The following is a 27,018-nucleotide window of genomic DNA, read 5'->3' on the forward strand; positions in this document are numbered from 1 at the left end:
TATCTAGGAAAAATTTTGGGTAGTATAGATAACTCCTGGGTTGCCAACGACTTCTTTTCTACAAGGCGCCATTGATGGACAGACTTGTCCAAGGAGCAGACTAGCTTAAGAATTTGTGTGCGAGCTTGTCTTTGCAAGTCGCGTATGGACAATTTTGTCCAACGAGTTGAATAACTCGAAAAATATGTGTGCGTAGACTTCGTATTACAAGCAGCATGTGGACAATTTTGTCCAAAAAGTTGAATAAGTCAAAAATATCTTTTGCAGGCTTGTGACTACAAGCCGCGAGTTGGGCGATAGTACCTAGGGAGATAGATAGCTTGGCGAACCTGCTTTTGCAAGCCGCAATCAGGCAGAGACTAGTTGTTTTACGATGAAAAATAACTCTGCTTTATTAAATTGTAATTATACAATTGAGGCCGATGACCAATTTACATGAATATGTAAACTATGGGTAGAATCAACACAAGTGCTCGATGTTCCACGAGTTGCCGACTTCTTCATCAGAGAAAGTTTGTAGCCTATACGAGCCAGGTCTAGTGACCTTGGAGACGATGAAAGGACCCTCCCATGGCGAATTTAGTTTGTGCAGCTCTTTGGTGTCTTGAATACGCTTGAGGATCATGTCACCTATGCTGAACGAACATGCCTTGATGTTGCAATAGTAATAGCGGCGAATTCCCTTAAGATACCTTGCTGATTGGACGAGTGCAACACAACGAGCTTCTTCGAGGCTATCTAAGTCTAGACGCGTTGTTTCTTCAGCTGCGCCCTCCTCATATTGCTCAACTGCTGGAGATTTTCACATGATGTCGGTAGAGAGAACGACTTCTGATCTGTAAACCAAAAAGTAGGGTGAGAACCTTGTAGGCTTGAAAGGCTAAGTGCGAAGCCCCCAGAGGACATTGCGTAGCTCCTTGAGCCACTTGCCCCCTTTGGTGTTTCCAATGTCGTGTAGTCTTTTCTTGAGAGCTTCCAGTAATATCCCGTTGGTGCGCTCAACCTGGCCATTGGCCCGCGGATGAGCGATAGAGACATATCAGACATCGATCCCGCTATTCTCGTAGTATTCCTAGAACTTGTGGTTGTTGAAATTGGAACCCAAGTTAGTGATAATGCGGTTGGGGAAGCCGTAGCGATGGACAATCTCGTTGAGGAAATCGAGTACTCTGTTTGTCTTGGGGCAGGTTACTGGCTTCACCTTGATCCACTTGGAGAATTTGTCGATCACCACGAGCACGCGGTTGAACCCTACAGGCGCTGTAGGTAGTGGGCCAATCATATCTAGCCCCCAACATGCGAAGAGCCAAGACAGTGGTATGGTGATCAACTTGTAGGTAGGGACATGTTGTTGCTTGGCGAAGAATTGACATCCTTGACATCGGCGGACTAGTTCTTCGACGTCAGCAAGATCCGTAGGCCAATAGAATCCTACTCTGAAAGCCTTGCCCACGACGATCGTGGTCGAAAGATCAGAACCAGATCATGTATCCAAGGTACAGAGGCCCATCTACTTCGTCGGTGAGGTGTTGTCAGACTCCAAATCCATGTACCCGCCAATCCAAAAGCTGTTGTACGCAATACTGCTGACCTCGCAGAATCTACAACACTACTTTCAGGAACACAACATCTCCGTCATCACAGACTTCCCCTTGGGAGAAATCCTCCACAATCAGGATGCAACATGAAAAATTTCCATGTGGACGGTAGAACTTTGAGCACTGTCCCTGGATTTCAAGTTGAGGACTGCCATCAAGTCGCAGGCACTAGTCGATTTTATAGCAGAGTGGTGGAAAAATTAAGTACCAATGCCAGCAGAACGCCTAGAGCATTGGGTCATGTACTTCAATGGATCACTCAAGGTCGATGGCGCATGCGCAGGAGTACTCTTAATCTCTCTCAAAGGCGAACAACTCAAATATGTCTTGCAAATCTTCTAGGAGGTATCCAACAATGAAGCTGAATACGAAGCGCTTCTGCACGGGCTTTGCGTGGCAGTTTCGTTGGGAATCAAGCATTTGTTGGTCTACGGTGACTCACTGGTGGTAATCAATCAAGTCAATGACAAATGGGATCGCCACAAGGACAACATGGATGCGTACTGCCTGGAAGTACGCGAGCTAGAGAACAAGTTCTCTAGTATGGAGTTCTACCACGTAGTCCGTGACAACAACGTAGCCGCGGACGTCTTATCAAAGCTTGGATCTACTCATGCTCAGGTTCTAGTTGGGGTCTTCATCCATAAACTACGCAAGCCATCCACAGCGGAGCCGACACCTTCAAAAACCACCGATCGAGGCCACGAGGCGCTAGACTGAGAGGTTATGATGATCGATGTGGACTAAAGAACCTTTTTCATCGACTACATCAAGGAGCACAAGTTACCTCCAGATAAGACAGAAGCAGAACAAGTCTCACGGCACGGCAAGAACTACGTTCTAGTCGGGAACAAGCTCTACAGACGAGGCGTATCATCAGGAGTACTAATGAAGTGCATCTCATGACAAGATGGCAAAGACATACTTGAGGAAATCCACAAATGCATCTGCAGCAACCACGCATCTTCGAGAACAATAATCAATTCATTTTCATTTTATTTCTCCCTGCTACCACCACCCATCTAGTTATCTCTCGCTACCTATGCTTTGTTGTACCCTACAACAGTGGTAAAGGGACGGTACGGAGGGGGGCATGCCCTCTTATGGCTTGACAATTTACATTCAATTCTTTTTTTAAAAATAGCACTACTTGCCACTCTAATAAAGAAAAATAAGAGTTTTTGGCTTAGCTCCTGCCCCGCAACGACCACCAAGCCTCCCATTCCCTCCTAAGCTTGATAGCATTCAACCTAATCAGGCCCGGCTTGAGCCCCTGCAACAGAGGCGACCGTCGAGGGCCCATGCCAGAGGGAGCCCAACAAACCAACAGGCATCAACCAATCATGTGCAGTGAAGGCCCTCGCATGCGCAACACCTAAGCACGCAGGCACGCAATGTGACGCAAATTGATTAATCGACACCACAAATGAGGAGTCGAAGAACGAGAACTCGAGGAGACAAGACGAGAGGCCATTTGCCCCCCTTTCGCTGCCGGTCTGCGTGACTGCGTCATCCGTTGAGATCCCCATCCCCGAGAGGCTGAATCTGCAAGGCCCTGTGTGGCTCCGGCATCTCACGCTCTAGTGGCTCGGTCGTGAATATCAAGTACATCACCGCTGAATCGTCATGCATCATTGCGTGTGAGTTATTTACTTATTTGTTGTTTCATTAATCATTTATTTAAATGTTAGGCCTTCAGTTTTACACTTTGAATTCCAATGACAATGATAGCCTATAAGGGCACTCCCAATGGGAGAAACCATCGTAGTTTCCATAGTCTAGAATATTGTATCAAGAAATCATCCTTCATAATGCAATTTTTTTTATCTAGAGTCTAAACAAAAATCCAACCAATCATTCTCCTTTCTAGTACCAGATCCTCTATGCATCATGTAAAGGAGCTCGAGTGACGGGCAACAGCGGTGCAAGCGCAAAGGATCCGGCGGTAAGCAAGAAGAAACTACTTGGGTCTCCCCAATGCAGATTCGTTGGTTTCTTGGTCCATCAATATGCATGAGGACTTGGTTTCCTCTCCAGGAAATGGTTTCTCTCTCTCCATAATAAATCTACTGCCACATTAGCAAATTGCTTAGTTAGCATGACAATTAAGAGGGATAGAAACTATCATCAATATCCCATTGGGACTACCCTAAGTGCTCATAACGTTCGGTTCCCTCGAGAGCCCTTAAAATCCAAGAGACGGCCCTAAACCTAATGTTGTGGACTCACCAATGCATTCACACACATCAATGTAGATTGATTCCAGGCAATTGAAGGACAAGAGGAGTGTTAGTATTACTTTTTTTTTAGAAACGAGTGTTAGTATTATAGCTAGAGAATGCTTGGATAATATCATTTCTTTCCAATACATGTGTGTTAGAGTACAAAAAATCTCTTTATCAATCCCTGTCAATAGGATGGATGGAAGGAGATTATTGAGGTTGAACTCAACTACGTATTTGACAAAGTTTGCGGATGCTTTTTTTTGTCTCGTAACACGAACTTTGCCTAACATGTGGACATATTGATAGTTATAGCTTTGGATAATACCATTTCCTTAATATCGTTTCCTTCCGATACGTGTGGAATATAGATTTATAGTAGAAAATTTCCCTACCAATCCCTGTCAATTGGATATATGGAAGGAGATTATTAAGGTTGAACTTAACTATATTTGGCAAATCTTGCGGATGCAAAATATTCTTTTGTTTGTAGCACGAACTTTGCCTAACGTGTGGACATATTGATCTCAATTACGTACACGCGTCATAGTATGCTGCTGCCCCCTCGCTCGATCTACTTGTTGAACGCGGTGCAGTCTCTCCTGATCTCCCCATGCCTGCCGGTCTTCACCCCAACTCTGCCCAGCTTGACCATGGCGTCCTTGAACGCCTCGAAGAAGCGCGTCTGGTTCTTGGCGAAGTCCCCGACCGCCGGCCGCGACGCGCCGTCGCTGTACAGCGCCTGGTCGGAGGTGAACAGGCCCATCCCGCCGGCGAGGTTGCCGTAGTAGGCGTTGTCGAAGGCGGTCGGGGTGACCGGGTCCATGTCGACGGCGATGGTCGCGCCGACGTCCGGCGGGCACGCCTCCATGAGCTGCCGCGCGTACGCGGGGTCGTACGACGGGTCCACCGACGCGCCGCCACCGCCGCCGCCGCCAGCGACGCCGTGGCGGTAGAGGCGGCCCGTGAAGCGGGTGCAGTGCGCGAACCCGACGGTGTGCGCGCCCGAGAGCGCGACCATGTCGAGCGTGGTGAGGTTGTGCTTGGCGAACAGGGCGGCGAGGTCGTCGACGCGCATGTCCGGCCCCGGCAGCCTGCCCGCGACGCTGCCGGCCTTGGAGACGAGACCGTCCAGCCGGCCGAGCTCGACGGGCCAGTGCGGGCCGGAAGACTGCCACGTGCCATTGGACAACCACGGTATCAGACACCGACATTGCCATCGTAACGCTCAGGAAGCGAGAGCTCTTGCGGTTACCATGGTGACGACGTCCCTGGCGGCGATGGCGAGGATGTCGGCGCAGGAGACCACGCCAGGGCACGCCTTCTCGACCTCGGCCTTGGCGCGCACCACGGTGTCGAAGCCGTCGCCGGCGAGGGACACGTTGCCCGGCGCGTCCTTCTCGGCGTCGTTGTCGCGGGACGCGATGATGACGGAGGCGTCACAGCCCTCCAAGTAAAATTCACCGTAAACATGTCAGTTTCAATTTCGCTCGGTGCAAACTGCAGAAAGTCATCTATCCTCCACTTCTTTGTTCAAAATTCATTATTCATTCAAGGAGTAGTTTGCATCGCTGAAAATTATTGGAATCGAAATTTTTCACGAGAGAGTGCGGAACGATGACGTTGGCAGTGCCAAATTCCGCATCGGCCACGTCGGAAACGACAAAATGGGTGCCTGATCTGCCAGCAGGGACGCCCGACACATCTGATCTGAATGCCTGATACAATTCAGCCCAGATGACAGAAAAGGTCGTGCAGTCACATGGCGGAACCGACGAGCGTGTGATTATAGGAGCCAATCGAGCTGTCATTCGTACCAATAATCTACTGGCCCCATCAGTCATTCAGTCCTGCTTCTATCATTTCTACCCATTGCTGAGATGAACCAAATTCACTCTGATCTAAAAATTCAGTATGAGATGATTGGCAAGCTAATGACAGCAGTAGGAGTAGGCTGCAAGTCGATCTGAAAGCCGCTGAAAACTGCAGACTTACAAGCATGGCAGATCGAACTGAACCTCTTTCTACGAGACTGCAACCCAAGAAACTTCAACTGACAAAACCTAAATCTTTAAAACGCAAAATTTTCACCAGGAATCGGTTCGATTCCCGCTGAATTTGCTAGAAATTCCGCTGTTCTAAATGGATCCTTGATTTCGATCATGATAGCCTCTGATTTTCAAGAATGCGCAGCTGCAGGCACCGATGGATGTTGCTCACCTCGACGAAGCAGTCGTGGAAGAAGAGCCTGAGCGTGGCTGGGACAGTGACGAAGGTCTCGTTGACCTTCTTGGCCACCGCCTCCCGCACGATCGCCTCGACGTCCGGGCACGTCGACCGGTAGTAGTCCGGGGACAGCTTCGCCTCGCCGGACGGCAGCAATGCTGCCACCAGGGCCACGGCTGCGACGGCGAGCAAGCTCCCGCGTTTTCTCCATCTCTCCATGGCCTTTTGGAGCTCAAGCTCTGTGTGTGATTCTGCTCCGAAGGGAAGAAGACTGATTAGTGAAGTGACTAGCTTGGAAGGCTCTACAAATGGAGACAGGAAGGGGTGGGTGGGCCTTTGTACACAGTCTGCACTGGGGTAAGTGAAAAGGAGAGGGTTTAGGTTTACTTGGATTTTTTTTTTGAAACAGGAGGGGCAAGCTCCTACTGAAATATATTAAAAAAAGGTTTACAAGAAATAAAAGGGATGAGAAAAGACAAAAAAAAGAAAAAGAAAAACAGTACATAGATAAATTACAAGGCATTTAGCCACTCCTTCATAGTTGGGACCACAGAGGGTTTAGCTCTATGGAGACAAACAGTAAGCAATTCAGAGAACAACTTTCGTCTTACTGCTTGCACCGATGAAGGAATATTATTGAAGGTCCAATCATTTCTGATGGACCAGATGCTCCAAGTCATTAGGACAATCACCTCCATAAAGAATGGGACATTTAGCTTTTTCTGATATGTTTGAAGATAAGTAATGGTTCCCTGGTGGCCACAAAAGAAACTCCAATGGAGGACCAGCAAGCTCTAGCAAAGTTGCATCTTAGGAAAAGATGTGCTACTGTCTCCCTTTGTAGAATGCAAAGTTCACAGGTGTAGGAATCAAGGATCATTGACTTTCTACCTAGAATATCCTTGGTGCTTAGTCTGTCTTTGATTAGGAGCTAGAAAAACACTTTGTGTTTCTTTTGACATTTAGATTTCCATAACCAATGGTATATTGGGTGAACACTTCTATGTCCTGTCAGAGCTTTGTAGGTTCTTGCCACCGAGAAGATGGGGATGCCCCAGATATAAGTCCACTGATCACCATCCTGCTGGATGTTGATGTCTGTTAATCTATTCTGTAGGTCAAGAAGTTGGTGGTGAGCTTCCTCTGAGAGGGGTAAATGGAAGATGTGGAGAGGGATGGTCTGCTGGTTGCCTCTTTGTATGTAATCATTTGGTTCCTTGCAAATGAGAAAAGTTGCGGGAATTCCAGGGATAGGACTTGTTCGTTCCAGGTGTCTAGCCAGAATAAGACAGTGTCACCATCCAAAATTCATGCTAATGCTATTTCTTTATATTTTTCCAGAAGCTTAACAATGTCTCTCCATCAAAAGGAACCTTTTTCTGTTGTCCAGGTAGTTTCCCATTATGATAATAGTTGTCCCAGACTAGGTGTACCCATAGGATATCAGTCTTAGAGAAGAATTTATGCAGGAATTTTAACAGTAGTGCTTCATTTAGGGTGTTAAATTGATGACACCCAACCCTCCTTGTTGTTTGGGCAGGCATACCATTGGCCAGGCTGCTTTGGACGGTTTTCTGGAAGAAAGATCAGATCCTCACCATAAACAGTGCTTCCTGTATTTGTCAAGATGGTCGATCACTCCTTTGTGTAATTTAAGGGTAGCCATATGGAACATTGTAGTGGATGAGAATACTAAGTTAACCAGTTGTAATTTGCCCCCTTGAGATAGCATGTTTGAAATGCCCCCTAGCTTTCTTTCGACTTTCTTAATCAGAGGGAAAAATTCCTCAATGTTTGGTTTTGTCAATCCCAAAGGCAGGCCTAGATATGTGAAGGGTAGAGAGCCAGCCTGACAATCAAAAGATGATGCCAGATGTTGTAGTTTCTCTTGGGGGGTATTTAGTGGGATCATGACAGACTTGTTGTAATTAACCTTGAGCCCTGTTGAATCAGCAAAGAGATTGAGCAGTTGCTTGAGATGTAGCAGCTAGGCAGAGTCAGCTTCCATAACCAGCAGGGTATCATCTGTGTACTGGATCACTGGGAAGTCTTGACCAGCTCTTTGAGGAATTGGTAGTCGGATGTTTCCTTCATCTTTAGCCCTGTTCATCTCAACTAATGTGAAGAACAGAGCAGAAATCATATCATCCCACCTCCAAAGGACAATCCTTTTTGGGAACTAATGTGATGTAGGATGCGTTGATGCTCTGCACACAAACTTCTCTATCGAAAAAAGCCTCACATAATTCATAGAGATCTTCAGTAATTACCTGCCAACATCTCTCGAGGAACTCCCCATTGAAGCCATCCGGGCCAGGAGACTTGTTGCTTGGGAGATCCTTAATGATTTGATCAATCTCTTCTCTTGAGAAAGGAGACTCCAGCCATTCAAGATCTTGAATTGGGGTCAAGAGAGAGAATAGATCAAAGTACATGTTGGTGAATTCAGATCTTCCCATTCTATCCTTGTAGGTTTGCCAAAGGAGTTGGGCTTTAGCTTCATGATCAGACCATTGGCGTCAGTCAAGGAGGAAATGTGTTTGATCCTGTTTCTAACAGAGGCCCGAACATGAAAAAAAATTGTACTTTCATCTCCCATTTTTGCCTAGTTGATAGAGCTTAGTTGCTACCAATATACTTTCTGCTGATGTAAAAGGCTGTTGAGGTGAGATGATATGATTTCCCTGAAGTTCCATTCCTGCATTGTAAGATCCCTGCTTTCTTCAATAATGTCTATGAAGTGCAGAATATCCTTGGGTGTTTTGGATTGTTTTAGCCAAACTTGGTAATTGGGATTTCCATAATCTTAGGACCTTTCTCATATTTCTGAATTTGGCACCTATTTTTTTAGCCTTGTCCGGGATTGATAGGGAGGGAGCCCAGCCCTGGTGAAGAACTGAAGGGAATTGATCGTGATCTAGCCAATAGTTCTCAAAATGAAAAATTTGGGGAACCAACATTCTGTTGGGGATGGAAACAGCACGGGGATTATGGTCTGATGAATCTCTGGAAAGGGATGAAGCGATTGTATTTGGGTACGTTGCAATCCAGGAGGAAGATGTGAAGAACCAATCTAGTCTCTCTAGTAAAGGGTTGATCTGTTTGTTAGTCCAGGTGTACTTGCAACCTTTTTAGTTGGACCTCTGTTAATCTCAACTTGCTAATTGCTTCATTGAAGAGAAGCATTTCCTGAACATTTCCTCCAGGCTTATTTCTATCCTCCGATCTCCTGAGCAGATTGAAATCTCCCACTATTAACCAATTTTCATCAGCTGGCATTTGAATCCGTTTAAACCACTCTAGAAAAAGTAATTTCCCATCCGGGTATAGGGAGCATATACATTTGTGAGGATCCACTGCCTCCAGATAACTTGCATGAAATTCAACTGAATGTGCGAAGTTGTTTTGAAAGATAATAATAAAGTTAATTAGTTGAAAGATAAAAGGCTGAACGGATGGACCCAATGATGTACTAGAACATGTACCATGTGCTACATAGACTGGGGCTAAAACAACCGTATAGAACCAAGAAAATATCAGAAAAAATTGATAAAATTAACATTTTCAGTCATTGAGGATAGGAGGGTGAATCTTCCACTTCATATATTTACCATTTCTGTCAAGAAAGGAACTACGTGTTCATGTTAGGGTGGTACACAATCCGTTCGTTAAAAAATTGTAAGATGTCTTAATCTTAGCTTCTAAATTTAATATGTAAACCATATTATTTAAATGATATTTTTTCTACAGCAATTCTGGCCTTTTTGCATATATCTATTTATTATTAGAAAGTCGAGCCGAACGCAAAAATTTAGTTCTTATTTATGCTTAAGTCCCTACAAAACCATCGATGGATCATATCTTTCACATTAAGCTCATTTTTGTGCACAAGCAAATGTAGTCTGAGGAATCTGCGAAATGATCTCTAGAATAGTGGTTACTGGTTAGAGCAGTTAAATAATCACTCCGTCCCAAATTACTATTCGTATTGTCTTTTCTGTATACAAAACTTTAGATATGGATTCTAGATACAAAACTTTAGATATGGATCTATATGTATGGATGTCTAGATACGTAGCAAAATCTATGTATGAATGTATCTAGAAAAGTCAAAATAAATAGTAATTTGGGACGGGGTGAGTAGCATCTAGTAGACCCAGGTTCTAATTCTTGTAGGAGTGTAATTTATAGGGTCAGAGTTAAAAAAGAATACCCTTACATGCAAAAGTCAGGTTTCAAGCGTTTTCTGCCCCGTAGTCGAGGTTGCCTTCTATCTCTCACACAATATTTTCAGGGAGGTCTCCACGGGTTGATTTATTTAGGTCAAGAAATAAAAAAATTACCATAAACATCATTAAGTTTTTATAAAATGTCATTTCATATTATGATATGTGATAATGTATACTTATGACCTTGGTCTTGCATATATATTTGTTTAGTTGTGGCAAGGAAATTTTGAATCATGGATACAGGATCCTTTACACGTAAGACCTATTGCTCATGCCATTTGGGATCCTCATTTTGGGCAACCCGCGGTGGAAGCTTTTACTCGAGGAGGTGCTGCCGGTCCAGTGAATATTGCTTATTCTGGGGTTTATCAGTTGTGATATACAATTGGATTGCGCACCAATGAAGATCTTTATACTGGAGCTCTTTTTCTATTATTTCTTTCTACGCTATCCTTAATAGGGGGTTGGTTACATCTACAACCCAAATGGAAGCCAAGCCTTTCGTGGTTCAAAAATGCGGAATCTCGTCTCAATCATCATTTGTCAGGACTTTTCGGGGTAAGTTCTTTGGCTTGGACAGGACATTTAGTTCATGTTGCTATTCCCGGATCCGGGGGGAGTACGTTCGATGGAATAATTTCTAAAAAATAGAGGAAATATAACGTTTAGTAAAAGAAAATAAAGAATACATGGAAAACGCGTGGCACTAAGCGAGGCCGTGTGTTGCTCCGCTAAACACCTTTGACAACACCTTTGACAACTCTCCTGACCGTTCCGAAAACGAAAAAGTCCGCAGTAGGTAGCAGCAGACGAGATGCATCCACTGAAGGAGTGAAGAATATGTTTGCCGAATCGGCCCGATATCATATCGAGACATCTAGTTGTTGTACTGTGACCGAAGCAGGAAACTGTGCGTGTGACACTGTGACCCCATCGATCCCAGAGGCCAGAGCCATACAAGCCTGTCCTGCACGCCGGCTTGCCCAATGCCCAGCCACAACCCCACAAAACCCATCACAACAAGCTAGAGGGAAAGGCCGGCGCGCGAGGGATTGAACCCAATCCGAGACCGGCATAGAGATTAGGTTGTTGGTACTACAAGGGCGTCAGGATGAGAGTAGCGGTGGTGGGCGCCGGCGTGAGCGGCCTGGCGGCGGCGCACGAGCTGGCGCGGAGCGGCGCCGGCGCGCGCGTGACGGTGTACGAGAAGGAGGACTGCCTCGGCGGGCACGCCCGTACTGTGGCCGTCGAGGACGCCGCCGCCGGTACCGTCCACCTCGACCTCGGCTTCATGGTCTTCAACCGGGTACGCACCATTGCTCAACCACTCGCCCATTCCATTACGGCCGTAGCTACACCATGCACTAGTCTTTCTCGTGCTCCGCGGCGTATCCACACGGGCATTCTGTGCCGCTGGCTTCAGCAGCTAGCTGTCCATTCTGTGCTATGTACCCTTCAGCAACCAATAATCCTTTGTTTTCAAATTAGCTAACATGATTTCCATTTCCGTTTTCCTCCTGTCCATTTTTCGTTTTCGCCTTATTGTTCATGGCAGATAAAATGGGTATCTGGAATCATGATAGACATATTAATTATGAAAAAAAAAACAGGGGAAACCGGGGGGTAGGGCGTGAGACAGTGAGTGCAAGCGCAATGCGGCGACGTGGAGGCGGCGGTGACCTTACAAACTCACGTGGCCACCAGCAAAACATGAGAGGCAAATGCCATGGATTCCCCGGCTTTGCTTCCCTTTATCTAGAACTTTATCCGACGTTCCCCATTTGTGCCATACTATATTCTACGACTAGTCGCCTTCCTTGCTTGCGATGACCAGTGGCTAATGCTCTAGCCTCTAGAAGACTAGCGTCATTAGGCGTGCTGTCAGCCTCAGCTAGTACCCCGGCCTGCCCAGCAGCCTCCGCATAGCTCTGCCCCCACTCGGTTCCTTGATTCTGCATTATTGTAGTAACAATCAGTTCTACTTCTACATGCAGTGACACTATGCATCTCTGGCCTTGTTTAGTTGGCGAATTTGGGAGGTGCCAAATTACTGTTACAGCACTGTAGCACACTGTAGCGTTTCGTTTGTATTTGTGAATTATTGTCCAAATATTGACTAATTAGGCTCAAAAGATTCGTCTCGCAAAGTACAACAAAACTGTGCAATTACTTTTTAATTTCATCTACATTTAGTACTCCATGCATGTACCGCAAGTTTGATGTGATGGGGAATCTTCTTTTTGCATAGTGTCAAAGTTGGAAGTTGGGAGTAACTAAACATGGCCTCTGTAGGCATGCTATTCATTGGTTGGTCCCAACCATGACCTTTCCTTGTAAAAGGACAAGCATGTACTGTGCTGTGATCCCCTGCCACGCTTGGGCCGGTGGTGTTGTCGGTCCCACAGCTATCACTGTTATCAGTTTAGAGGGAAGGGCATGGGAGTACACTAGTTTGGCGATGGTGGCACACAAGATGATAAGAGTCATTAGATTGACTCGGAACTCATCCAAATAAACTAATCTAGATTTAAAGCATAGACGGTGGGGGGAAAAAGTAGTAGTGACAAAGAAACGTGGTTCAGAATTTCGGTCCTACCTGTCATCATCACCACCGACAAATGCTCGTACCGGTAGAATTCAGTTTAAAATTCTAAATTTCATTTAGAATAAATTCGCCCGAAAATTCGGTCGGCGTTTTGCGTACCAGTGCCCTCCCAAACTTTTGCGCGGATCAGGTAGGCCGAACGCTGCAAACGCAAAGAACAATTACAACTACGTCCAGGAAGGCAGGAACAACGACCCCTAAAACTTTCCACGATTACAAGCGGCTGACATGCAGTATATTCACACGACACAGAAGCCATCGCTAGCGACTGCACTGCACCATAGATTGCGACTCTGCCGTAGCCGCCGGCCCGCCGCCGCTGCCTGCTGCTTCGGTGTAGCAGCCTGGCGAGAGCTGCTACTGCTTCTGCTAAGGAGTTGGACAGAGCTCCTCGTCGGTTCCTCCTGTATGAGGTCAGGACAGAGCAGCCGCTTGGCTAAGCCACACGGCTACACGAAAGAGCAAGCAGTTGCTATACGACAAGGTGGCAATTGACCAGGTGGATGCGGTGGATCCACGCGAAATGGCCTGCGGCCGTGCGCTCGTTTGCCACTTCGTCGCGCCCGACGGCCGTGCGCGTCAGGTATACGACGGGAAGGCCTACTTTCTCTTTGCGGGGATCAATAGCGCTAAGGCTGTTTGGTTGACCTGTAGTTTTTAGAAAAGCTGTTATGAGCTGTGAGCTAGAAAAGCAGCTGTGGTAAAGTAGAAGACTGTTTGGTTAGAGCAGCTGTGACTTTTGAATAAACAGTCAAGTGGACCCTACATGTCATCCACAATCCACCCCACTCCACTCTCTTCCTCTCTCACTAACGAGCGGGTCCCCTTCTTCTTCCTCCCCAGCCACTCCCTAGACGCATCACTAACAAAATGGGCCCGAGGTCTACTTGACCCTAGACGGGTCAAACCGAGCGTCGCCGGTGACCGGCGATTCCCTGCCGACGGTGAGGTCTCTAGCAAGGAGGCCAATGTCTACGCGACCAATACGGCGAGGCGCATCCACGAGCCTAGTCGTTAGGGCTGGACGACGACCGGAGCACAGCCGGCGACGGGCGGCGGCGGCATTTGGCCGGATTTCCGGCGACTACGCCGGCGGTAGCACGGGGAAACGAGCGCGGGAGCATCAGGGCATCACCTTGAGTCGGTTTGTGTCGTCCCTTGGAGAAGAGGTGGCCGGGATGGTAGAGCTCCACGGCGAGGTCGAGCTCGGGGCGGCACGGAACTGGCAGGTGGGGAGCTTCAATTTTTCGATGGTTCAGTCGTGGCGGGTGGGGCGGGCGACCGGGTGGCGGGCTGCCGGGGGCGTCGGGAGGAGGCGAACAGGGACTATACGGGGGAGGAGGTGGACGGAGGATTGCGCGTGTGGGAGAAATAGAACGAGGGAGAAACGAACCGGTACTTTTATAATCAGTAGCATATGGGTAATTTTTTGCCCCAAAAGTACTTAAAAGCAGGGGAGAAGGTGCTTTTGGTTTTGTATTAGAGCACAAGCAGCTTTTAGGCAAAAGCACGTATGGCTTTTAGACCCTTTGGTTAGCTTTTAGCTTTTGCAAAAGCATAAGCAGGTTGGAAAGTCCAACAAAAATCACCGAAGTGCGGCGTAGTGAACCGTCAGGTCGCTCACGGGGAAGTCCCCCATGGACATCCAGGAATTCGGGAAGTGCTCTCCATGTGGCTCAAGGTGGATGGCCGTGCGCTCTAGCGCATACACGTCGCCGCAGCCAAGGATTGGCGAACGGTACCAAGGTATGTACTATCCTCAACGAGCTGCGCAACCACATATAGTGTCAACTTCTGCACCGAGGGTATAAGGTTTGCCTGACGACCAGCAATTCAGGTTCAGGTCGTCCCTTAAACTCTGGCTTTGCCCTCCTAGTCCGTATTTGTACCATGCACGGTTGGTATCGTTCTCAGTGGGTTAACTTTAGCAAAAGGCTACATGTTGATAAGCTACTATGCAAAACCACACTCTACAAAATCTGATCAATGGACATGACTGCAACTGACAGGCCACACCTGCACATGAGCGACACACAGTAATTGCCTCTGTAGTGCGAGCCAACAAAATTTTGCAAAACTGCACATCCACTGGCAAAGAGAATTAGAATAAGAAGAGAAATTGCATGCGTAAAGTATGTATCCACCTGTCAGAGCAACTGGCTTGCATAAGATTTGATCTGGAAACTACCATATAGTAGTTCTGTTTCCAGATCAAATCTTATGCAAGGCAATGCACATCATGATATGAGGTGAGCGCATTATTCAGATGGCCTCTGTTTATAATCCACGTGAGCCCTAACCAACCTCACATTAGAGTTTGTCCAGCTCAGGTGGCAATTGCTGTGGCACTAAAATGTTGGAAAACCTTCTCACAATCCATCAAAAGTGGTGGGATGGAGCCCCTTGATCAACTTGGTTTAAGACAAGTGAAATGATAACTTAGTATGGGTTTAAAGTACATTTTCCAATAAGTGAGAAGTTTTGTGGATATGCGCGCCACGATTTACAATTTTGACTTGCGGTGCACCACTTGTGACATGAGTTTTTGTTTAACCATTTTGGATTTACTTGCTGTGAACATTGTGTTTTCTTATGTCGTAGAACTTGAGACACATAAACGCACCAAATGGCAGGTAACATACCCGAACATGCTCGAATGGTTTGAAGGACTCGGGGTGGAGATGGAGATATCCGACATGTCCTTCTCAGTGAGCACACAATTGGGGACCGGCGGCAGCAGATGCGAGTGGGGTAGCCGAAATGGCATCTCAGGCCTCTTGGCGCAGAAAAGCAATGCAATCAGCCCTAGTTTCTGGTGCATGATCCGTGAGATACTCAAGTTCAAGGACGATGCTCTCAAGTGATAATACATCTTGATCTCATTCCGTGCTAACTAGCATTAGCTGGTGCACTGCATACTTAGTAGTCTACTTACTAACAGTATATAATAACCCAGAACTGATACATGTGTTGCAGGTACTTGGAGGACCGTGAAAACAACCCTGACATGGACCGGAATGAGACTCTGGGGCAATTTATTCAGTCTCATGGATATTCCCAGTTCTTCCAAGAGGCTTACCTCGTACTCCTCTATTCTCTATTTATCTGTATGTTTTGAGTTTGTGGCAAATTAAAACGGCATATTTTCTTTGTTGCAGATCCCGATCTGTGCGTGTATATGGTCATGTCCATCTCAAGGGGTTCTGGGATTCTCTGCTTTCTTTGTGCTCTCATTCTGCCGCAACCACCACCTTCTTCAGGTGAACAAAGAACAAATTCACTAGCAATGCTGAGTTGCTGACTATATGGATGCTAATTTTGTTTCTTTCATTTGGATTTGTGCATTCAGCTGTTTGGTCGCCCCCAGTGGCTCACTGTCAAGGGTCGTTCGCATACCTATGTGCAGAAGGTGCTGTGCTGTAGTCCGTTTTATCTCCCTCCTTTCCCCCAAAAAAGAACAAATTAAAAAAAATGATTTATCAATGCAACTAATACATAATCAGCAGGTAAGGGAGGAGTTGGAAAGCTTGGGTTGCCTAATTAAAACCAGCTGCGAGATTAAGTCTGTTTCAAGTTCCGATGGAGGTATTGCCAATGCAAGCTCTCCATCCATAATTTCTTCTAATTATCATCTGGTGACTAATCCAAAACAAACGATCGATGTGACGATGTTGTCTTGTTTGCGCAGGTCTCAGGGTGACAACAGTTGATGGTTCAGAGGAGACGTATGACAGAGTCATATTTGGTGTCCATGCGCCTGATGCTCTAAAGCTGCTAGGAGCTGAAGCAACGCACGAGGAATTGAGAATCCTAGGTGCTTTTCAGTATGTCTACAGGTAATGCAAGCTATACGCTACAGGTCTAGGTTTGTTTGGTTGGATCTGATCTCCATCTCCATCTTCACTGCAGTGATATATACCTCCATTGCGATAAAAGTATGATGCCACGGAGTTCGTCAGCTTGGAGTTCCTGGAACTTCCTGGGGACGACAAGCAAGGGGGTTTGTGTAACCTACTGGTTAAATCTGCTTCAGGTACGTATCTTACCTTAACATGGATAGCAGTAACTAGAAAATTACTGTTGCAACTTAATGTATATTTGTATATATTTTTAGAACATAGAATCTACAGACAGGCCTTTTCTGGTGACACTGAACCCTCCTCATGTCCCGGATCATGTCTTGCTCAAATGGTACACTAGCCACCCTGTCCCATCTGTGGCTGCCGCAAAGGCTTCTCTTGAGCTTCATCACATTCAAGGAAACAGAGGAATTTGGTTCTGCGGTGCATACCAAGGTAAGTTACCCCATCAATTCATTTAGCAATACATACAGTACTCACATCAGAAGAAATAACTTTAACAAATTTTTCCATGAGATATCCTGACTTGTGGCTTTTGCTGAAAGACATTGGAAGATTGTGTCTTGCGGAAAACATACACACTTTTGTAGTGTCCAACAAACAGAGATCAATTTTTTTGGCATCTTTCAGCGAAAGGCACGAAGTAGAAGTGTTCTCTTGCAAAATTTACCAACTATTTCTAAGGATATCAGCAATTAGAGTAATGTGGTTAGGTCTGAAATGTATGTCTTTTCTGCTTTACTAACAGGTTATGGTTTCCATGAAGATGGACTCAAGGTACTGTACTTACCTGCGTAGCACAACCTGCCTACTTAAATTTTCAGACGAAATATTTTACTTTTGTGTTTCCATGTACAATTTATGTTGGATATGTGATACGTCTTCCGATATAACATAGAGACTGATGCGTGCGTGCAGGCTGGGAAATCTGCAGCTCAAGATTTGCTCGGTAATAAGAAGGGCCTTCTGGAGAACCCAAAACAGATGATCCCATCGTGGACTGAGGCTGGAGCACGTCTTCTGGTAGCAAGATTTCTTGGCCAATACATATCCGTCGGTAACTTGGTGTGAGTTCTTCCACCGATTGACAAATTTATCACAGAAATGTCTGATTGTGACTCCTGTCACCTAATCAATTCTGCTTGCAGTTTGCTTGAAGAAGGAGGCACTATGTTCAGTTTCGGTGAAGCAGGCAAAAAATGCCATGCGAAATCTGTCCTGCGTGTCCATGATCCCATGTTTTACTGGAAGGTTCTCTTTTCTCTTCTCACCATTCTGGTCCAATACCTTTCCTCGCTCAGATCCCTCGTGTCAAGTGAAATACATTCTTCAGGTTGCAACAGAAGCAGACCTTGGCTTGGCAGATGCCTATATTAACGGTTATTTCTCTTTTGTTGACAAGAGAGAAGGTCTTCTGAATCTTTTCCTGGTAAGTCAACCTGATAATCTAGCTATTTAAGTAAAAAATTGGCACATGCAGATTTATACTCCTAGATACTTGTACATATATATAGTGTTGTTTCCTGTTTAATTTGGATTACATCATTCAACCATTTCTCTGCAGATTCTCATTGCAAACAGGGATGCAAACAAGAGTACTAGCAGTGGGACCAGTAAAAGGTTACAGTCTCTCCAAATTTTCCCTTTTAGTATATATGAACTACGGCACTAAATTCTACCTGTCACTGCTAAGTAATCATGTACATGTGTAATTTCTATGGTCATCAGGGGTTGGTGGACACCCCTGCTTTTGACAGCTGGGGTCGCCTCTGCTAAATACTTTCTCCGCCACATTTCAAGGAAGAATTCTGTCACACAAACACGTCAAAACATCTCTCAACATTATGATTTGGTCAGTAGCGCTAGCGCTTCTCATTATGGTTTAGGTTCCCATCTATGTTTACAATAGCTATCAAATAATATCCTCATTCATTACGCCTTCCACAACAAGTGCATATTCACCCGCTTTTTCTCTCAGGTTCACTGACATTTGTTTTCTCCCTTGTTGCATTCATTCTTTTTCTTCTAATGCTCATGCAGAGTAATGAATTCTTCTCACTTTTTCTGGATCCATCGATGACTTACTCTTGTGCCATCTTCAAGGTTTGCCTTGCAATAAACTAGCTAATGCCACTCTTAAATAACTTGTTCGTGCACGCTGATCCTTGATATGGTCGTGGCCTTTTTGTTTGGTAGACGGAGGATGAAAGCTTAGAGGCAGCCCAGCGACGTAAAATTGGCCTTCTAATAGACAAGGTACTGCATACTGAAACTATCAATTCAGTTAATATTGTCTGATAGCGAATGATTGGATATATATGAACGCACACATATATATTATATGATCTGTTGGATAACCAATATAGTGATAATTGCATGTATATTATGATCTGATGGATCACCAATATATTATATGCTAATTGATCATAGGCTAAAGTCGAGCGGGATCACCATGTTCTTGAGATTGGTTGCGGCTGGGGCAGCTTAGCGATCCAATTGGTGAAGCAAACTGGCTGCAAATACACTGGGATCACATTATCTGTGGAGCAACTACAATATGCGCAGAAAAAAGTGAAAGAAGCTGGCTTAGAGGTTAGTGTGAATCAATACTCTCCTTCATTCCGCTAAGCCGTCTTAGTTGAGTTTATTTTTTTTTAAAAAATTGACATTGATTATGCATTGCAGGACCACATAAGCTTCATGCTGTGTGACTATCGTCAAATACCAACTCGCCGCAAATACGACAGGATCATATCTTGGTGAGTACTACTGTGTGTGTGTGTGTGTGTAGAGAGAGAGAGAGAGAGAGAGAGAGAGAGAGAGAGAGAGAGAGAGAGAGAGAGAGAGAGAGAGAGAGAGAGAGAGAGAGAGACTTAGTTGATTTCTTGCTACGTGACGACTTCAGCCATCAGTAGCATACCAGCTCGATTTACTTTCCTGATATACATGACTGAAATATATAACGAGGGACCTGATGGATGCGTGTAATCAAATCTGCTGATGGATCAGTGAAATGATCGAGGGTGTTGGGCACGAGTACATGGACGATTTCTTCGGCTGCTGCGAGTCCCTTTTGGCTCAAGACGGCCTGTTTGTCCTGCAGGTAATAACATATATACATCAATGAACTCTATATACATTGCCGTGGAGTCAACCGCATGATTCATGACTAAATTGCACGGATGCAGTTCATCTCGATCCCAGAAGAACGGTACGAGGAGTACAGGCGGAGCTCGGACTTCATCAAAGAGTACATCTTCCCCGGGGGCTGCCTCCCTTCGTTGGCCCGGATCACGTCTGCCATGTCCGCAGCATCAAGGCTCTGGTAAGCGGCATCGTCCTTAGTCATCATTGATCGATATAATCCTTGCTTGTCAACTATGATAACGATCCCATCTGGTGGAGCGCAGCATCGAGCACCTTGAGAACATCGGGTACCATTACTACCCGACGCTGATACGCTGGAGGGACAACTTCATGGCCAACAAGGAGTAAGTGAACAAACAGAACGAACTTGCACAATGCAATACATGACCATTGGCTTGTATTAACCAGTGATGCGTATGCTGCTCCGTTCCTCTGCAGTGCGATTTCGGCCCTGGGCTTTGATGATAAATTCATCCGTATCTGGGAGTATTACTTCATATACTGCGCCGCCGGTTTCAAGTCGCGGACACTTGGGAATTACCAGGTACGTGCAGTAAAACTACGTTAGTCCATGGATTTACTAACAGCATATACGTACAAGTCGAGTATAACATCGACCTGAACATGTGTTTGCAGATTGTGTTTTCCCGCCCTGGCAACGACAAGCTGGGCGACAACGACCCTTACGCAAGCTTCCCGGCAGCCAATCAAGATAGCTCATGAATCGTCTACAGTGGCACGTACAATGCCTGCGCGATTTTTTTTTTTTTGGAAGGGGTACGTGTGCGATTGATTCAGCAGCAGCACGCCACTGTTCATTCGGTTAATTCTTCAATTCCAATCTCACATGGATGTATGCGAATTCAATGCAGTGATTCCATGGATATATATAATTATATTTATATATATATATATATACATATATGTGGTGTGGTAGCTGGATCGGTCCGAGCCTACACCTCAACTTGAGCCCCTGTATTCGCGATCGAATTGATCACGCAGTACTGCGTGACTGTGTGCCGCTAACTGACTGTACTGTAGCGGGATCATCGCATTGCTTCGACCCATTTGGATGAGTGTCCTGTGAACCTGTCCACAGCTCTGATCCTTCGCTTTCGGTTCGTCCAACATCGATCCAATTCAGGCATCATGGCCGGCTGGGGGGCGGGCACGGGGGACGGGAGCATTCAGTGTCACTGGATGCATCATGACGTGTGCTGTACTGATCGAGCCCAAGAACTTACGTGCGTTGGGCGTGGCATCAGTGTAAATGGAGTTGGTGGTGCAGTAGTTTCGTACTTTCGTGTGCACCACAAGGAGTGCAACGACGTGCACATGCAAATTCATTGAGCCGCCAGCGGCTGCCACTGGTCACCGATCCCGGTGTCGATCGATCGGTCCATATAAACTCAGCACCTCCACCTCATACAGTCATACTTGTATCCATCTGCAGTCAGCTAGGAGCAACAGAGAGCGAGCTAGACGCGTAGACACATGCCGGGGCACATGACGATGATGGCATTGGCATGGGCATCGTCATCACCCTCGTCAGTGAAGCTTCGCTTCGGCAGCGGAGGCGGCGGCAAGACGACGACGACGAGCGCGATGCCGCTGGTCACGAAGCGCTCTTCTTCGTCAGCACACCTCCTCGGCCGCGGCCGGGCCCTGGCAGCGGCGGCGGCAACGGCGACCGCCGCCTGTGACGAGCAGCGCCTGCAGAAAGAAGAGCTGCTGATTCGCCTGGACAAGGAGAGGTGGGTGGAGGAGCACATGCTGTCGCTGCTCACCCCGGTGGCGGAGGCGTGGCAGCCCGCCGACCTCCTGCCCACCTTCGCCGCCGCCGCCGACGAGCAGCGGAGCCAGGTCGCGGAGCTCCAGGCCCGGGCCGCCGGCGTGCCCGACGAGCTCCTGGTCTGCCTCGTCGGCAACATGGTCACGGAGGAGGCGCTGCCCACGTACATGACCATGGGCAACCGGACGGGCGGCGCCGCCAGCGACGCCACCGGCTGCGACGGCCACGGCTGGGCACGCTGGCTCCGCGGCTGGACCGCCGAGGAGAACCGCCACGGCGATATCCTCAACCGCTACCTCTACCTGTGCGGCCGCGTCGACATGAGCCAGGTGGAGCGCACGGTGCACCACCTCCTCCGCGGCGGCATGCGCATCCTCGAGCCCTCCTGCCCCTACCACGCCTTCATCTACGGCGCCTTCCAGGAGCGCGCCACCTTCGTCTCCCACGCCCGCACCGCGAGGCGCGCCGCGCTCCACGGCGACGCCTGCCTCGCCAGGCTCTGCGGGGTCGTCGCCGCCGACGAGAGGCGACACGAGGCCGCATACACGAGGGCCGTCGCCAGGTGCTTCGAGGCCGACCCGGACGCCCTGGTGCGGGCGCTCGCGGCAGTGATGCGCGCCAAGGTCACCATGCCCGGCCAGTTCATGACCGACGGCCGCGACGACGACCTCTTCCAACACTTCTCAGCGGTGGCGCAGCGAGCGGGGGTGTACACGGCGGCGGACTACGGCGACATGGTGGAGCACTTCGTGCGCAGGTGGGGAGTGGCGGAGCTCGCGGGGCTGTCCGGCGAGGGGCGGCGCGCGCAAGACTACGTCTGCGGGCTGCCGCGCAAGATCCGCAGGATGGAGGAGCTGGCCCACGACCGCGCAGCCCAAAAGGAGACCCAGTCCGTAAGCTTCAGCTGGTTGTTCGACAGGCCCGTCCGTTTGCACTGAAACTTAGTTTGAGTTGGAGGCCCATACCCCTCCTCAACTGAAAAGGCCCACCTACTGAACCTTCCTGGAGTACCTGGTATTGTATTGTGCCTATATATATTGTAATTAAGCCTGGCTGCATATGAAGCATACAACTATAAATGTGCACCTCTCGAAAACAAAGTATGTAGGTTAGGCCAACTATATATGAGCCTACCAAGTTCCTGTGCTGAATAAAGCTTGAAGAATTAGTACTACAAATAATGAAATTGCTGTTAGCATTCGTAGATTTGCTGCAGTTCATGAGTTCACAGTTGATGAACCACTCTCAACACTATTGCCCAAGAACTGATTCCAACAGTACAACTATATATTTACATGTATCAAATCACTGAGTGCAGTGTGCTAAAATATGATCCACCCACCCATACCTCACTCAAGGATGATACTCTACTGACAAATCATACCTCTGCGGATACACCCTTGCTCAGGTTCATTACTTGTATTTCTCCATTATGCGCCGGGCCTCTTCAACAGGATCTTCCGATGGGTTGCCACCTGTTTCATCCATCCTAGAGCCAGAGGCCTCCTTTGGGTTCATAGCCAGGAAGCCAAGATATATAAGCCCCATCATAGCCTGCGATCACAAGACAAATCATTTGGTGGTATCAGGTACCATCAAAACTGAAACACAGTAGGGAATGGACATTCTTTAGCTCTAGTAAATATGTCTGTTATTAAAAATGCAGGACACATTTGCGTTGTCAATTAAGTGACTGTTGTTCTTACATGACTAAATGTCATTCAATATTGTGCACAGCATGTTGCTGACCAATGGCACTAGAATCAAAGCACAAATGTTGTGATTGCATACCAGCACAAATAATGCAGTGGAGACAACGGATTTGAGAAGGAAAAGGGCAACCGACACAGCAGCAAAAGTAACACCTATCCTAGCGATTGGCCGTGGAACTGAACCCTGTCACATGTAAGAGAGAGAAAATCAGTCCAATTTCAAAGCTTGACAAATCGCAGAGCTATAGTTTCTTGTTGTCCGTATATTTTTTTGAGAGCTAAGAATATAATGAACTAGGAAGGGATACATACTGGGACAAAATTACTCCCTGCCTCCACAGCATCAGTACCAACCCTCCATGCTGTTTGAACAGCTGCTATCATATATGCAGAGTGTTAAGACAATAGCAAAATAAGCTTTTTTTAATATATTTCAGTACGATTAAAAAAACTGGACAGCATATGCTACTCCTAGCACTAGAAGGGTAGTACAAAGGCATTCATAAAAATACATGTGACCCAACATCAGGGATGTTGGTAAAAAGATATGCAGACAATTTCATCAGGGAACAAAACCAATGAGTGGTCAACAGGCAAGCAGCATTTAGTTCAGGCAAATGTTTCATTTTAGATATGCATTCAGTACAGTTTGCAGCTCACATTCAACGCTTTGTCCTAAAGACCTAAACCCTGAAACCCAATTGCAGGAGCTGCAATGCATCCTGAGAAGGGGTATAGAGGGCATGGACGGAATTGTAGCAGAATCAGATTCACGTGTGTTTGTTGTGCTGGAAAAGCTTTTTTTTTTAAACAAGTAACAAACCAAGAAATTTTTCAGCAACATGAGGTGTTGACTATCTCGTTTGCCAGTGGCCCTTAGCCTGTCACCCTACAGAAACATAGTCATCTTAGTGCAAGGAGATAAGGAATGGAATCACAGACACCGGCAACATGCATCAGGTGAGCCCCGTTGTCCTTAAATCAGCAGTGATGAGCGGACAATGCATCGATGCTTGACCGTGACTTCGCTAGATCAGTAAGTGCTCCCTATGTAGATTTGACCACAATATGGTTATGTTTAATGACAAACAACACGCAAGTGATTGCTGGTGGGCTGGATAAATGTTTCAGAGTATAGTTCGATACAATACCGATTTTGCAGTTACGGCGAAGAATACTCCACCTCGTGAAAGAAATTAACGGCTCCCAAGTTCTCTTCATAACAATAAGGGGAGAGAAGAGAGAAGCAGGATACTTTAGCCTTCAGGTACGGTACCTCTGGCGAAGTCGAACTGCGCGGATGCGACGACGAGGCGCGACCTTCGAGGGATGGGATTGGGACTGGGACAAGGAGGCGGCGCCCGCCGTGGCACGTGGATGGAGATAGGCGCTACGAATGGAGAGCGCAGCGAGGATAAGCTGCTCCGGCGGGCGGCGGTAGGGGGGAGCCAGGCGGCGGCCACGGCCATGGCCACGGCGTGGGGAGAGGAAGCGTGGCTAGAGGCTGGACGAGCGGTGGAAGTGGGATAGGGCTGGATGGGCTTCCAACGAGCCTATGGTCTTACGGGCCGGCTCGACACATACTCTCGAGCCGACCGAGCGTCCCAGCCTAGTTTGACTTTGACCTTCGATGAGGCCATGCTAAATCATACGAATTGGAAATTTGAGATGGGATTAGTGTAGTTTAAATGCTTGTCAAACCAAACGAATACTAGTCTAAAAATAAATGTTTGTATTTTCTTGCATTGTCCTTATATTCGCCGGTTTTTGCGTCACACTAATATCAGTACTCTTAGACGTTGATGGGTTGAAAAGGATTTGAAAATTGCACTCGCCTGGAACCATCTAGGCACAATGCGCAGGTAGAAAGGTAGGGACAAATTTTGGTTTGGAACTGGACGCGGAATTCTAAAGCTTCAGTGCACTTTGTCAACTTAATTACAAAAATTCATGAACAGGATGTGCCAAATCTTGCAAAGATACAATACAATGCAGTATGGAGATCCTGTTTTGCTGATGCTACTACCACAGAATTATTAGACCCTAGAACTCCCCAGCTTGCGCTCGAAGAGGCGGCGCATGAGGTAGACCTGCACAACGCTGGCTGCAACTAGGCCAGCTGATTCAAAGAGTGCCTTGTGAACTGCCCTCCTGCTCATGTTCTCGTTTACTGCATCATGACATGGAACGAAAACATTGCACTTTTAGCAACAATAGATGCTTAGCTGGTATCAAATTTGTGCCAGAAGAAATAATGGAAAATAGTAGATGCAAAATGCTAGGGGTCGGCATTCTCAATCATGAGAACAAATATGAGGTTTACACAAAGTATGATTGGGCAGCATTCTCATGCTGCTTATTAGTGGAGTGCATACAGCATACGAGTTCTCAAAATTGAAAGCCAGAAAGACCTCCCCAACTTCTTGTGTTGTAGTGACTCTATCTGAACATGGTCCTGTTGGCACCTAATGCTTACATATAGCAGGCTGAGCCTCTTAATTCAGGGACGATTGAGAACAAGACAAAGTCAGTCCTGTATTAGTTGCAACTTTTATCTTTTTGAGGAATTGCATTTTTTACGAAGTATTGACTAAAAGCTCTGAACCGATATTTAGAAAAGGAAGAGAAGATAACAGGGAATCCTTACATATTACAACGGATCGGTATTCAGATAAAAGAGCATGATAGGAAGGACTTACATATTGCTTGGCGGTCAGTTTGGGCCTCTAACCAGTGCTGTTCGAACTGAATGTTGTAGAGGGCCTCATCCAACTTCGCAATTTGTTCAAACAAAGGGCCAAAGTGCTCTGCATTTTTGGAGAAGAAAAGGAATTAATCCCTAATATGTTGCTTGTTTGACTACTTCAAGGAGACTATGGAAACCCAATCGTACCATCTTTAGCATGCTGGTCAAAATATGAAAAATGGCCGATGTGCACATCAAAGTCAACAGTTTCATGGTATGGTGACTTGTTAGTGAAGCAGAAGCGATGGACACCTCGCTTGTGAACTACGAATTCGAACTTATCGCTAGTCTTGCCACGAGAATCATGGATTTGATCACCTCTAGGATCTTTAACCTGCCATAAATCAAGACTGAATCAGCCAGTGGCGGAACCAGAAAATTTTCAGGGAACATAGTGTACACCTCATATTATATACTGAGCTTGATCTTGGCCATCAACAGTATATTGCCATGCTTGGCAACATAAACCACGTTAAACTATCAAATCACTTGCACCTCAATTAAGTCTCCTAATTTTAAGTCTATTGCTTCATATAAAGGTTTTGAGAATAATGTTTTCTTGTAAAAAGAGTGATGCATCTATGTCTCTTTTTTTTCTTATTAACAATAATGTTTAGGTATACATGAATAACACGATTGTAGAGATCTTTGGATTGATAAAAAAAATTAGAGAACGGGGTTTGGGATAATTGGATACATTGAACTAGTATAGCCGTATAGGATAGTGCGTAGTTCATGCGTGGGGGCTACCTGCATGCTGACATAAGATAAGCACGAGAAGCACCAGACTGCAGATCGCATTCTGGCATCGTGCTCGCGATTTATGTCGGTCACCGGCAGTGAGGGTTGGGCAGCCGCGCTCCCCTGTTACTTTGGTTGCT

General features: G+C 46.7%; 5 protein-coding genes across 7 annotated transcripts in view; 2 read left to right on the forward strand and 3 right to left on the reverse strand.

The window, feature by feature from the left end:
• Positions 1 to 4,235: 4,235 nt before the first annotated feature.
• Positions 4,236 to 6,360, reverse strand: LOC101772496 (peroxidase 73). Its single transcript, XM_004957235.2, has 3 exons — positions 6,041 to 6,360; positions 5,076 to 5,267; positions 4,236 to 4,991 (listed from the first exon to the last, which is right to left on the reverse strand). The coding sequence occupies exons 1-3, from the start codon at positions 6,263 to 6,265 to the stop codon at positions 4,395 to 4,397; spliced, it is 1,014 nt and encodes a 337-aa protein (XP_004957292.1). The 5' UTR covers positions 6,266 to 6,360; the 3' UTR covers positions 4,236 to 4,394.
• A 4,823-nt stretch (positions 6,361 to 11,183) lies between these two features.
• On the forward strand, positions 11,184 to 20,823 carry LOC101772901. 2 transcript variants are annotated; one of them, XM_004957236.4, is made up of 24 exons: positions 11,184 to 11,581; positions 15,514 to 15,740; positions 15,857 to 15,962; positions 16,039 to 16,140; positions 16,230 to 16,289; positions 16,387 to 16,465; positions 16,569 to 16,716; positions 16,790 to 16,913; positions 16,995 to 17,175; positions 17,489 to 17,517; positions 17,659 to 17,807; positions 17,889 to 17,991; positions 18,074 to 18,169; positions 18,305 to 18,360; positions 18,469 to 18,592; positions 18,781 to 18,843; positions 18,937 to 18,996; positions 19,171 to 19,332; positions 19,426 to 19,499; positions 19,750 to 19,843; positions 19,929 to 20,065; positions 20,151 to 20,231; positions 20,326 to 20,431; positions 20,524 to 20,823. In XM_004957236.4, the coding sequence occupies exons 1-24, from the start codon at positions 11,387 to 11,389 to the stop codon at positions 20,608 to 20,610; spliced, it is 2,643 nt and encodes an 880-aa protein (XP_004957293.1). In that variant the 5' UTR covers positions 11,184 to 11,386; the 3' UTR covers positions 20,611 to 20,823. The 2 variants fall into 2 exon arrangements, with proteins under 2 accessions (XP_004957293.1, XP_022679561.1); XM_022823826.1 differs by lacking the exon at positions 11,184 to 11,581 and adding an exon at positions 14,215 to 14,626.
• A 118-nt stretch (positions 20,824 to 20,941) lies between these two features.
• On the forward strand, positions 20,942 to 22,857 carry LOC101773316 (acyl-[acyl-carrier-protein] desaturase 4, chloroplastic). The gene has a single exon (XM_004957237.4). It carries the CDS (start codon positions 21,382 to 21,384, stop codon positions 22,615 to 22,617), a length of 1,236 nt encoding a protein of 411 aa, XP_004957294.1. The 5' UTR covers positions 20,942 to 21,381; the 3' UTR covers positions 22,618 to 22,857.
• On the reverse strand, positions 22,845 to 24,944 carry LOC101753469. The gene is made up of 4 exons (XM_012843371.2): positions 24,668 to 24,944; positions 23,704 to 23,765; positions 23,471 to 23,575; positions 22,845 to 23,233 (listed from the first exon to the last, which is right to left on the reverse strand). Exons 1-4 carry the CDS (start codon positions 24,858 to 24,860, stop codon positions 23,093 to 23,095), a joined length of 501 nt encoding a protein of 166 aa, XP_012698825.1. The 5' UTR covers positions 24,861 to 24,944; the 3' UTR covers positions 22,845 to 23,092.
• A 328-nt stretch (positions 24,945 to 25,272) lies between these two features.
• The window catches only part of LOC101773728 (transmembrane emp24 domain-containing protein p24beta2), a 3,067-nt gene continuing 1,321 nt past the window's right edge, over positions 25,273 to 27,018 (reverse strand). For both annotated transcript variants that reach the window (XM_012843868.2, XM_004957238.3), the window contains exons 3-5: positions 26,285 to 26,471; positions 26,091 to 26,198; positions 25,273 to 25,561 (exon numbers count right to left, since the gene is read on the reverse strand). In XM_012843868.2, coding sequence (XP_012699322.1) covers positions 25,428 to 25,561; positions 26,091 to 26,198; positions 26,285 to 26,471 — 429 coding nt within the window. In that variant the 3' untranslated portion in view covers positions 25,273 to 25,427. The remainder of the gene's footprint in view (positions 25,562 to 26,090; positions 26,199 to 26,284; positions 26,472 to 27,018) is intronic.

The sequence above is a fragment of the Setaria italica genome, chromosome II (genome assembly GCF_000263155.2).
Source record: "Setaria italica strain Yugu1 chromosome II, Setaria_italica_v2.0, whole genome shotgun sequence".
NCBI lineage: Eukaryota > Viridiplantae > Streptophyta > Magnoliopsida > Poales > Poaceae > Setaria > Setaria italica.

Excerpts from the sequence above, each read along its gene's own strand:
- LOC101772496 (XM_004957235.2), bottom strand. The coding sequence starts at position 6,265 with ATGGAGAGATGGAGAAAACGCGGGAGCTTGCTCGCCGTCGCAGCCGTG. Across the intron at positions 5,268-6,040 it reads TCCACGACTGCTTCGTCGAG|GGCTGTGACGCCTCCGTCAT; the intron begins GTGAGCAACATC and ends TTTTACTTGGAG. Across the intron at positions 4,992-5,075 it reads CCAGGGACGTCGTCACCATG|TCTTCCGGCCCGCACTGGCC; the intron begins GTAACCGCAAGA and ends GGCACGTGGCAG.
- LOC101753469 (XM_012843371.2), bottom strand. The coding sequence starts at position 24,860 with ATGGCCGTGGCCGCCGCCTGGCTCCCCCCTACCGCCGCCCGCCGGAGC. Across the intron at positions 23,766-24,667 it reads GCAGTTCGACTTCGCCAGAG|CTGTTCAAACAGCATGGAGG; the intron begins GTACCGTACCTG and ends ATATGATAGCAG. Across the intron at positions 23,576-23,703 it reads CAGGGAGTAATTTTGTCCCA|GGTTCAGTTCCACGGCCAAT; the intron begins GTATGTATCCCT and ends TACATGTGACAG.
- LOC101772901 (XM_004957236.4), top strand. The coding sequence starts at position 11,387 with ATGAGAGTAGCGGTGGTGGGCGCCGGCGTGAGCGGCCTGGCGGCGGCG. Across the intron at positions 18,844-18,936 it reads ACTCTTGTGCCATCTTCAAG|ACGGAGGATGAAAGCTTAGA; the intron begins GTTTGCCTTGCA and ends TTTGTTTGGTAG. Across the intron at positions 20,232-20,325 it reads AACTTCATGGCCAACAAGGA|TGCGATTTCGGCCCTGGGCT; the intron begins GTAAGTGAACAA and ends GTTCCTCTGCAG.
- LOC101773316 (XM_004957237.4), top strand. The coding sequence starts at position 21,382 with ATGCCGGGGCACATGACGATGATGGCATTGGCATGGGCATCGTCATCA.